At 37.6% G+C, this 12,431-nt stretch overlaps 1 protein-coding gene across 1 annotated transcript in view; it reads left to right on the top strand.

The window, feature by feature from the left end:
• Positions 1-12,431, top strand: part of TTC17 (tetratricopeptide repeat domain 17) — a 58,923-nt gene that overhangs the window by 24,645 nt on the left and 21,847 nt on the right. Inside the window, exons 13-16 of the mRNA XM_083837236.1 lie at positions 522-696; positions 1,253-1,330; positions 3,498-3,722; positions 5,849-6,035. Coding sequence (XP_083693362.1) covers positions 522-696; positions 1,253-1,330; positions 3,498-3,722; positions 5,849-6,035 — 665 coding nt within the window. The remainder of the gene's footprint in view (positions 1-521; positions 697-1,252; positions 1,331-3,497; positions 3,723-5,848; positions 6,036-12,431) is intronic.

The following is a 12,431-nucleotide window of genomic DNA, read 5'->3' as shown; positions in this document are numbered from 1 at the left end:
ACAGTGTTGATACTTGGGATGCTTTTTTTCTCCTAGTCAGTATGATTCTAGTATTGAGCGTTTGTTAAAGCAGAGGTTCCCATCCACAAATGCCCTGAAGCTTCCTTTGGAAAAATGGTGTTACCTTAAATAGAATGTTCTTTTGAAATAATCTGGCTACTTCTTGATGATGTTTTCAAAATAAAACTTTAGTTATAAAATAATTTTGCATTTTCTTGTCACTTACCTATTTAATCCTAAACTTCATACAGCCCTTGTTAGCATAATATTAGGACCTTCTGTGTCTTAGACTCTACTGAATAGTTCATTGTTTACAGGTATTATGAGCTTAAAAGTTGGAAATAAAAACCTCATCCATTAATGCTTGTCAAGGGAGGATGGTGCTTGAACTCTTATCATTTCTAGATCATTTCCAGTCCACAGAGAAGACTTGTCAGTTGATTCATAGCTGATTGTTACATTTATTTATCAGTGATATGCAGCATGTGCTATTGATTTGTCTTGGATCTCTTTATTCCTAGAGTCCAGTCAATCCTAAATACCGCAAGAGAATCTGTTGGGCATGGAGAAACCCAGGCACCAGACTGTTCTTCCATTACCGATGCTCGTAACAATGAATCTCTGTTCCTACTGGTCAAAGAACTAAACAGTAATCTAGATTTGAAATTTAAGATGCCAGATGATCAAGCAAGACAAGTAAGAGATGCGTTCTCAGTGGTTCTCTTCTGTTTTAAATTTCATCTCTTTTTTGCCTTAAAATCCTTATTCAGGACATCAAAGGTTCTGATATTTAAAAGATGACTTGATACCACATGTCCAAAAAAGGAAAGCAAGTGCTTCCTAATACTGCTGGAGAAAGGGAGAGTTTGTCATTCAGCATAAGGCTATTGTCTGACCTCCCTTAAATGCTGCACATAGAATAAGAAAAATAATTTACTATTTTAAATTACTATTTTATTTTAAAACTTCTAAGTCACTTGAAATGATTCATCTTCTTGAGATTTCCAGTAACTGCTGTATTCTACCAAGTTGGTAACTTTAGGCTGAGATTAGTCCATCGTATTGCTTTCTGTCGATTGGCTGCTTAAATTATGTAAATAATGTGAAAATGTAATGATTAATTTAGACATTTTGTCTTTTTTTTAACTAAATTTTTAACTAAATTTCAAATCCTTTGAAATTTTACAATATATAGCTACATGGGTCATTGAAGTATTTTCTCTTTTAAAAATAAAAAATTCTCTTTGTCTAGATCTTGCATTCTCGTATCAACAATCAAACTATTACACAGGAAAATATGGGAGCATTTCTTGATCATGCCATGAAAAAGGTATGTCAAAAACTATAGCATGAGATAAATGAAGAATTCTTACTTGAGGCTTGTTTCTGTACTTTTAATGAAGTCAGTCAGAGACGTTCAAGAAGTAAGGTTATTTGCTGTGCCTGTGAGTGAGATGGAACTAACTTGAAAATCCAGGCTTGTAAGAGAAGCACAGACATAAAGAGAAAAGCCATTTCGTTTAGCTGGGTGTAGTTATTTGTTCTTGTTGTGACTGCAGGACACTGAGCAGCAACATATTAGCCAATCCTGGCAGACGTTAATTTAAATGAACAAAGTAACTTGGTAGTGTTTGATCTTTCACCCCTTCCTGCATGTCTGCCTCTTGCTCTTCCTCCTCCTCCCCACTAGCCTGCCCCCACCCTCCCCACCCCCAAAAAGACAACCAACCCACTGCCAGTCTTCTGTCAGGATAATTAGCACTCTGGGGCAAAGCGTGTACATCTGTATAACACCCTGTAGAATGCCACCTCCATCTTGCGTGGGGCCTTTGAGAGTCATCATAAGTCAAATGACAGGAAGCATTGAGATAGGGGTTGGCTCTTTTTGACATCTCAAGCTGATTATTTCTCAAATTAACTCTCTCGTATGAGTTGTGTCAAGGCAGTGTATGTATGTATTGGTTTTAGTCTAAAATCAGTACAATTTACTATGTGCATCTGTCTTACAGAAGTAGAAAAATTAAAGGTAGGAGTAGATTCCTGTTGTTATGCTGTTCGGAACAAACCTATATATGTCTAATATCTTACTGCTGCAGTGTGTACCTATTTTGTTTTTTACTGTTGTATTCTGTTGCCTTCATGCTAAAAGTCTGAACTTCTTCATCAGTTATATGCTGATGCATGAACAGTGTTATGTCACGCCTATTCTGCTAATGATCAGCTTTCTAGAGCACGAATGCCACAGCTGGTATCTTTGTATTGGGACAGACAAAGTGTTAATAACTTGTTAAGGATTTAGTTAAAGGACTTTAAGACCTGTGTATGGAGAGTGGTTCAGTGAGGAGTTCAGCACTAATAACATGCAAGTAATTATGTGCATTGCAAAATGAGGGTGATAAATAATCTCACAATTATAGGCTATTATGTTGATATATCCTGTTGATATCTTCCTGTACATCTTGAACCATAGGAAAAGCCCTTCTGTGTGAGGTTGTCTTTAAAATTTTGAAGAAAATCTTTGTATCAGTTAACTTTTTCAACACATTTCTGTAATGCCAGCTGTATTGTTAATACAACGCTACTGTAAACATCCCTATCTGTTTTGCTTCTTTAATCCTAGCTGCATGTTTCCTATTCACGTGTGGATTTGAGCTTCAGACATGTAGGTTGGAACAAACATTAATTTTAGTTGATGCTTTTATACTTTAAGCTCTTCATATAACTGGGTAGCACTGAAAATACTAAAAAACTAGAACATAGATGTTTCTAAAGCATTTCCATCTGCTCCATCTGAAAGAGGATGTTTTACTTAGGTCTGCCCACTTGACAGGATTTTAAAATGTTGCTATTTTTCCTCTAGGATGAGTGTTTGTTTTTTCTGTTCTAGGTGAAAGAGGAGGAAGGAATATTTAAGGTGTATTTGACACTTCCTCCGTTATTCCACATGCCCTCACTTGTTGCTTGCTGTTTTATAATCTTTAAACAGCATCTCATGCATCATCTTGTCACCTTGTCATCTATTCATAAAACATAAATAGATAACTAAGAAAAAGCAATTCTGAAACCTTAAATTGACAGTCTTGATGTTGGGTATAGGACGAGGAAGGACATCTAACTAGTGGCTGGAAACTGCCTGACCTTCAAATTGGTAACGTTTTTACATAGAACTGTGTTGGTGTAATTTTAAGGCTCTGAAGTGAGCTAAGCATTATCAGTTGCATATTTTAAGGGATTTTGTTGCCATGTCATAAGGCAGACATATGAGTAAAGTGTGTGAGCAACAGCTCCTACTAAATTACAGTGCAGATCAGTTTGTTCAATCTGCTGTGCACTGATAAAACTCAATGTGTGAGCAGAGTGAAGTGTGATGTGTATCTATCTAGTAAGATAGTATGCAAGGGTGAGTTTTGTTTGTTTTTCACCAAACTGAGCCCTTCTGTCTCCCTGAGACACCTTTTTTGTGGATATTTTCAACCTATTCCCTGACTCTCCTATAGCCTGAAGATTCTCTATGGCTTGTGCTTAATGAAGCTGGATTGTACTGGCGTGCAGTTGGAAATAGCACCTTTGCTATCACCTGTTTGCAAAAAGCATTTAATTTGGCTCCACATGAATATCAGGATATCCCTCTGGTCAATCTTGCTAACCTCTTGATTCATTATGGTCTTCATTTGGATGCCAGCAGGCTCTTGCTGCAGGCTTTGGCCATCAATGCCTCTGAGGTAAGATTTTTTTTGTGTTGGTTCAGTAGTGGCTGTCCTTTCCTATACTCGATCAGGAATGTTAGGTATTTATGCTTACTTACCTGAAGCATGCAGCTCAGCTTCCAACCTGTGGTTTGGATTGGATGTTAGTTTTCATTTGCATTCTTGATCTAGCTTGGTGATGCTGGTTGCTAAGAATGTAGGCATCTGGAACAGAAATGCTTCTGGAATAGATGACAGACTTTTGCTTCCCAAAGCCTGTGTCTCCAGTTGCTTCAAGGAATCCAGTTCCTGATATTTTGGCAACATTGTCATCTAAAAGAGAGATTCGTAATGCTGTTGTCATTCTATCTTGATTTTTAAACCCTTTAAATAGCAGACATGTCAGTAAGGTCTTCAACTGTGTGAACATCTTCCTGTGCCACTTGTTTGTTTGTTTTTGCTTTTTCTATATACTGTTTTATTTGTCCCTAGATTTAATGTACATACCTGGATGTGAACCTGTGTTTTAGTTATTTTGACTTCACTTCCAACCATAGATTTAAAACAGTTTTTGCATTTCTGAATGGTAACATTATAAATGTTTTGTAGATTGTCACCTATCTAAGGGGAAAAGTCACTCTATAAGCTGTTTAAACTACTGAGCTAGCCAGAACAATTGTGAAAAGGAAAGGAGGGGGAAAAAGAGTTAAAATGAGATGGGACGTGAAGTTAGATTGTTAAATTTGCAATGCTTCAGTATTAGAAGTTAAATTTGCAATGCTTCAGTAAGAAGCTGAAATAACTTTTTCCTGTGCTTGCACCTCTGTAGTTAGATAAGACAGAGGGCTTACACCTGCCAGGCTACCAGTCACCTAGCACTTAAAGCAAGAAGCAGAATAAGCTTTTTTAATAGAACATTCAGCAACAATTTTGCACTTGTTGGAAAAGAATCTGGCCAATGTGGGTCACAGGTAAAAGTGCAAAAACAAATTATGCAAAGAACTACACGTAAGTGACATGCCTTAAGAAGAACAATTGAAAACACAGCCATGAAGGTTAACCTAGGACCACACTGCATGGATTAGGACTTTTCTTCAACAGTATTGGTGAGTCCTGCCTCAGTACAACAATGCCTGCTCCTATTTTTTCAGGCATTTACAGTCCTGTAGTGATTATTGTTTCAAAAAAAAAAATTTGGCAGGAAAAATTGTGCTTACATGAAACTTTCTGGAGTACAATGGGAAGTAAATATAAATCAAACTGAATTACAGCTACAGGGAGTTAAGCATGTGCTATGAGAGCAAAAGCTTAAACTTTTGAATCCAGTTGCTCAACTTTTTCTGAATGATGCTTAATAATGCAAGGAGAGTTTGAAAAATCTGATGCTATTGGTGAATCTCCAAATTTTCAGATAATGTACGTAAAATTACCTCAAAAGGGGCGAAAATGACTGCCATGTCACAATATTATAGTAATTATTCTCGTATTATATTAATTGTAGCAAATTTCTTTGTGTAAGTACCAGGACTGTTTTCAGTCAAAGAAAAAGTAATGCTTTAGTATGTGCCTGTATTTGCTGATTCAGTTCTAACCAGTAATAAAGGTGTTCGATTTGTGCTTTAAAAATACATATTATATGGAGACTGGCCAAAAGCAATGGACAAAAACACTAGCTTTTAAAAAGAACTGAAAATAAATGTACATCCCTAAGCTAATATGAAATGGGTGTTTTCAGTAACCTCTGTCTGCTCGAGTAAATGCTGAACATTGTTGACAAATCAAATTTATCTGTACTACTGGAATGGTAGTAATATTTTTATGTTTGTGCTGACTTTTAATCATTCTAAAACATCCTCAGATGTTTCAGTTTAGTTCTTTATTACTCTGTGCAGTGAGCGTTGTTCATGATGGTTCATCTCAGTGTGTATTTAACAGCAGTTTTTGTTGAAAATTGGAATCCTGAATACAACCTTATGTCAGAACAGCTTTGTTTAGCACCAGTGCATCAAGCTGTTAGCTCTCCATTCGAGGAATAGGCAATCCCTATTGAGAAAGTGTACCAAGTTTGGGAGGGTGTGGATTGACAGGGGTTTTTCCTAGTCGGCTTCTATTTTAAATGGTGAACATACTTACGCTGAGGTATATTGCTTTTCTCTTTGTAGCCTCTGACGTTTTTGAGCCTAGGAAATGCTTATCTGGCCCTGAACAACATCAGTGGAGCCCTGCAGGCCTTCAGACATGCACTGGATTTGACTACCAAGTGTCTGGAGTGTGAAAGCAGCCTGAAGATGATCCGTTGTTTGCAGTTTTATCCTTTTCTTTACAACATCACCTCTTCTGTATGCAGCGGTAAGCAACTGCTGAAAGATGGACCACAAATGAAATAGTGTCCTTTTGTCGTGAGTGTTGCACCTGAAATTCCTGATTACTGTGCTGTTTCTCCAAGGATCCTCCCTTTTGCTTTGTAGTGTATTTTCCCCATGAGGACCAGGGTTGAGGCACTACTTTTAACGGAAAAGTTATGGTCCATTAAGAAGTGCTTGAGGATGACTTCTTAAATATCTAGAAAGCTACCACTGAGTGCAAATTACTTCCTGAGTATGTCAGTAATACCTTAACAGCCTGATTGATATCTCTTACTGGTAAATGGGGAATGCTGGACTGAATATTTATGGAAGTGCACAGCTGCTACTGCTAGGCTACTCAAGGGCCCCTTTGTACATCCCTTCAAATTTTACAGTTGGATGGATTTGTTTTCTTAAAGCTAAAGAAATTGGTAAAGAGCAGCTCTAGTTTTAATTCTTACCATTTCAGTGTGTTCAGTACTTTGTATGTCATTTTCTAGTATTCAGTCTTTATGGAATAGGCTGTATAATGTCAATATTGTTTTGTTTATATGGGATCTGTGGTCACTGCTTTTCACCCCCCAAAAATCTGCCAAGAATGTTAACATAGAACCATAGAACCTAATCTCTCCCAGCTAAAATATTGGAAAATATTTGAGATGCAGTGCTTTGTTGTTAGTGGCTACTTGAATAAGCCCTTTACAAGCACTTACCATGTTTGGTATCCCAGATTTCTCCTAAATTGTCACTAAGGTATCTTTTCATCTAATCTTTCTTTTGTTTTTAAATGAAAACCTCACTTGACAATAATGCTTTTGATTTTTAGTATTGCAAGGACTTTCTCTGATTATTTTTTTATGATTTTATTTTATTTATAATTCCACCTCTAGTGGAAAAACATGGAAAAAACTGATCTGATTTAACATCTAGAATTACGCTGTCTAAGCATAGACCAGAGGCTATCCATACCTCTTGATATGATATGGATGATTCCAGTGTAGTTGACATTCCAGGACTATGTGGTCAGAATAATACTATCTTTTACGGTCTTCTGCATTTTTGCTGATTGACAGCACACCAGTTGTACAGATAACTGAATGCTGTTTGGCTAAATGTAGTGTAGGAAGTGGTATTAAGGCCCATCTGGTGGGTCTCTTACTGACTTCCGTAACATCAGCTTGTACACTGCTACCTTTCATCCCTTAACACTGCGTTGTCCTTCTCTTAAATATCCTGATACCACAGGAAGTAGTAGAACTTGAACTTCTCATCACAAGAGTCTCTTTTGCTATTGTGGAAGAAAAAATCAGTGTCTGTTTACTTTTTATTAAGATCTTTAAAAAAAAAAATGCCTGTAACTCACAAAGTTAAAATTGTTCTAGTCAAACCTCAATGAAAGCAACTCTATTTTGGAATTTAGCCAAAAGAGTAATTTAAAGATACGTTCACAGAACTGAGAAGCTAACAAACAATGGCTGGTTTTGAACCACAAAGTAATCTTTTACAGTCTTCTCTTCTTTTGTGTGCTTTTTTTCCTTAAATCTTATTGTAATACCTAAAAGTGTACTCCTGTAGTTTGGCAGATTTTTAGCTTCTGTTTGCGTTAATTCACGATCCAGGATCATTTTGAAGATGACTATCTTCAATGATAATGATGTTCATTTTGAAGATGAGTATCAGTGCATATGCAGTTTAAGAAGTTTGTGTTTCTCAAATGTGAGGAGGAACCCATATGAAAAGAAGTGTTACCCTTCTTTTTTTTGCTAGCATGGCCACAGATTAACAAAGTGACCGTGAATATATTTGTCTGGTAGGTTGTGGTTTTTTTATTGTTTATTAAGGAATCTGTAAAGCTGGTCATTCAAAAAAAAAAAAGCTGAATATGCCTTAGCATATTCATTTGATCATTATATGTCAGAATTTTAGTATTTAAGTATTTTACTCTGTATTTTTGCCTTTTCCTGGGACTCTTCCTGTCTTAATATTTCTCTCTCTTCCATTTCTGTCTGTAATACCCTTTAGGTCGTCTTCTATCTGAGTGCAAGAAACCTGAAAGCATGAACCTGACAGTGTAAAGGTTCTTTGTTCATTCTTCTGCAGAACATAAAATAAACATGCTGGTTAATTCAACTTTGATAAAGATTTGTGGTTTAAATCAAAAATCAGAGTTAGGCAAATCTACCTTTCCACTTTTTATCTTATTTCCATAAGGTTTGGGGAAATGTTTTTCTCCTGCTGTAAACTTCAACAGACTTGAGAGGAAACTTGACAGGCTGCATGAAAGTGAAGTTGTCTCCAAAACCAGAATTAATTCAAGAATGCATACACAGAACTCACACTTCAATCTTACAAGTATCCTGAAATTTTGGAGTTTTCAGTTCATCCTTCAGACCAAAGAAAACAACTGAAAAGAGATAACTTTGAATTTCTACCTTAAATACTTAATACAAACCTTTGCTAAGATTATTATTAGTACATGCAATTATTCAACCACTTAGTATTCAAAAAAATGCAAACTATATTTAGATGCTAATATTAAATGTTCCCCGTTGCACTTAGAGCATTCCTTAGTATGTTCATATCATGTAGACTTGAAAGATTCATAGAGCAACTTGATCTGTTCTTGTTTGGTTCCGTGACAGACCGGAATTCACATTTTGACAACAAGATGCAATCCGAACAATACTTCCACACACCTTTCTGAATGGGACTTTAGATACAGAGCTAGTGCAGCTCATATGTCAATACTAGGTTCAAACGTGTGCTTGACAATCCGAGGATCACCAGTGTATTAATTTGGGAGATTTTCATGGCCCATAGATCGTGTGTTCCTGCTTGGGGGAACTTGGCACTTAGTCCTCTTGTTATGCACTTGATAGCACGTTGTTAACTATTTACATCCATCTTTTTTGAGAAGTGTCAGAGCTACAGAATAGCTATCCTGCGGTACCTGGTATGCTGAAAATTTCACCTAAAAATTGGAATGTCACATGTTGCCTCTTACTAAACTTACTTTGACAAGCGTTTCCTCAGTATTTCTGAAAGCAATGGCAGCAGGGCTGCCTGTGCCCTACTTTGGGACCGTAGGCCTCTGTGATAGGTGTGTCTGTTTGGCCTGTCAAAAGCCTCACGAGAACCCCACTAACTAGCAAGACACACAGTTCCTTGCCCTGCTGCCATGAGATGTCAGCAAAAGGCAGCAAATGGTCAGTGGCAGTTGTATGCATGGTACAGTGCATGGAATATAGGATCAGAATTTTGCATTTACAGCCTGGTATTAGATTACAGGGTGTCGTGTATTCCATATGGGTGAGATTGGAATTTTTTTGAGCATGTTGGGACACTTGCTATTAGTACAGGACTTTGGAAGTGCACTACACTAGTGCTGATTTTTTTGGATGCTTACTTTTATGTTCCTGTCTATACTGCTGCCTCATACTGTTTTTTCTAACTACCTGTTTTAGGTAGAATTTTTTTATTTCAAACCCAAGTCACTTCATGCATATAAGAAGAGCTCGTGCCCTTCGTGTTCTTCTAGACAGGATCTAAATTCAAAATCTTAAACTTATTAATAAATTGGTATTCAAAAGGTGAAGAATGACATGTTTTAAGCTTCAAGTATCTTGTCTTATTACTTGGCAGGGTAGTGCTTTTACAGAAAGCTTCCTGCTGCTCCTCTGGAGGTATAGGCAGTGTGAGTACATTATGAATATCTCTGTAGTATCAAGATCTCCAAATGCTTCTAAGTAGCAAGTATGTATGTATGTGAAAGCAGCGCAGACTTCCTCATATTCTGATTTGGTCCTGTGATGCATTCCACAGTAGCATAATGATCCATTTTAAGTATGGTTCCAGTGCCCTCTTGTGGTACAAATACCCCATACCACATGAAATCAAGAGTCTTGGTTTACTTCATTTGCTTCCTCTTAAAATAAAACATGGGGAAAAGGTATTTACACTCATAAGTGTATACATTTCCCTTTCTCCCCCAGCACATAAACTCTTACAAAGCTAATAAGCTTAGACCTTTAAGTAAGTTGACCTGAAAAAGAAAGGTTGACCTGAAAGGTGAATTTCTCTGCTTGAAATTCTGATAGTATTTTTACAGACAGATTAAATTACTTACTTAAATCAACATCACAATTGAAGCCTCTGACTTTTAACTTAATAGCTACAATCATTTCAAGTTCCCTATAGCAATTTCAGCTACTCAAACACTAAGCAAAAGCACTCCATACAACAAAACAAGCATACATTTCCTTTACAGTAGTGTGTGTTAAAACACAGAGATGTGAAATACTTGCTCTTTACATTCTTAAACATACCTTTCATTTACTCACTGATCCCCAGCCAGCAATGACTGGTCCCAGGTAAGGGGCTGCTAAATTTTGTTTCTGTTTGCTACAGCATGAGGTCCTTTTAGACATTTTTATCACAGGCATTTTAGCTTCCTTCTGAAACTGCCTTATCTTGCTGCCCCAAGGAATGCTCATCACTTACAGTGTTAGTCCAGAACCTACACTAATTGCATGGGATTCTGACCTGAACGCTACCTCGTGTTTAAACTTTTTCTTTCTTTGTCTTGTTTATCATGTAAAGGCAGAATTCTTGAGTGCTCCTGAAACAGACTACCATGAAATGTTAGTGCTCTTATTTATTTGAGTATATTAATGAAAAGGGTTGGGTCTGTGACGATTCATTTCCGTGTTGCTTTTACTGTCTCTCCACTACCTTACAGGAAAGTTCATTGGTGCAAAAGGAATAGTCCCCAAAGCGGGTCTTTTAAACAAGCAGAATTCCATCAAGCACACAAACTGGTTGTCAGAGCTCTTGGAAACACATCAGGGCAAATGTTTGTGTTATTTAATAAACAGGTAACACCACAGAGAAAGCGAGTTCTGTCTTAAACAGTAGCAATGTTAATATAACTGTTGTCATTTGAAGTGAAATGTTGAGTTGCTTATTCCCACACTCTATCTCTTCCACGTGAGCTCGTTGTCCATCCTGCGAGTTTCACCAGGGAGCTGAAAGTTGAGCTGGATTCTTTCCCGAATCCCTGGCAACGGAAATCATGCAGTGTCAGGTCATCTGAAAGATCTGTTGATGCTGCACAGGTGGAATCTAGGTCACCTTCCCCGGGCTCTGCAATGCTAAAGGAGTAAGAGGAGGTTAAATTGTACTTATGTAGAATGAAAACATCTTGCCTAATGCAGGCAGATAGGAGATACAGGGGAGGAGGACTGCTTTTTGTCCTATTGGAGGCAGACATTCCTAGGTAGTGGAGGTGTCTGAAACTGTCAGACACACCTTGGACTGGGAGATCTTCAGGAAATACTACAAGAGAATGTGCTCTACAGGAGTAATGGGACACAATTTTTCCTCGAATTTTGTGTGAGAGTTTCAGCTCTGCTAGCCCAGCCAGGGAAGAAGCAGTTCCTACCATCCACCTTTGCTGCAATAATCACAGCATTGGTACGGTTTCAGTGCTGGAAGATAGTTAACTAGAAATGTTGTTGTCAGAGGATGACACGCTTTTCTAACTTCATAAACTGTTGCATGAAGAAGCATGTTTTCTCTTTGTAGGCTTTTTGATACTTTTTACTATTAGATTTGGTGCCTGCTGTGTAAATCAGACCTTTCCCTGAAAAGTCTTTGTCTAGCTTCTCCAGTTACTGAAGAAAGTTGAAAGTGAATGATCTCGCCCTGACAAGAAAGTGAAAAGCCTTGCAAAGTTCACCTGGAAACACGTCTTTCTTTCCTTTCCACACTCCATGTATTCTTGTTTTCAAAACTGTGCAAAGATATTTAGAATCAAAGAATGTACTGCTACATTAAACATTGCATTTTTAGCTACAACGGTATTCCAAAGTCTGCATAGCCCACTGCTCATGCGTGCTGTTTCCAAGCTACACTTGTTGGAAAGCCATGGTGCATCTTAAAAGTTTCTGAGCATGCTGTTTTAAGAATAACCGTGCTCCTTAAATGTCAGTCTCTTTTGCATTTGTCAAACATGCTAGTGGTGTGGGTGAATTTGGTCTGCAGCCTTCTTTTGTGCTAACATTAGATAGTTTCTGTACATCCTACAAGGTCTGTCTTGCTAGCTTATGTACTTACTCTGCTTATTTACAGCATGCCAGTGTACCTAAAACTGCTCCCAGAAGTCATCAGTCTCACTTTGTACCGTATTTGATTAAGAGCTGTGTACCCGCAATATTTAGCGGTCTGTATTCATTCTGTCTTTTCCCTGGATCAGAAGGCCACAGGCTGGCAGAGGGAGGAGAAGGAAGGCATTGCCTCAGCTGTGGGAGAGCTAAGGAGACAGAGATAGCATGATGGAGAGTTCAGCAAGAGTTTACTGATGCAAAACTATTAACGTATAAAGGAAAAGTAGTACAGTATT

Source organism: Anser anser (genome assembly GCF_964211835.1).
Source record: "Anser anser genome assembly, chromosome: 5".
In the NCBI taxonomy this organism is placed as follows: Eukaryota; Metazoa; Chordata; class Aves; order Anseriformes; family Anatidae; genus Anser; species Anser anser.
Note: the sequence above shows the minus strand (reverse complement) of the source record. Positions and strands in the feature narration are given on the sequence as shown.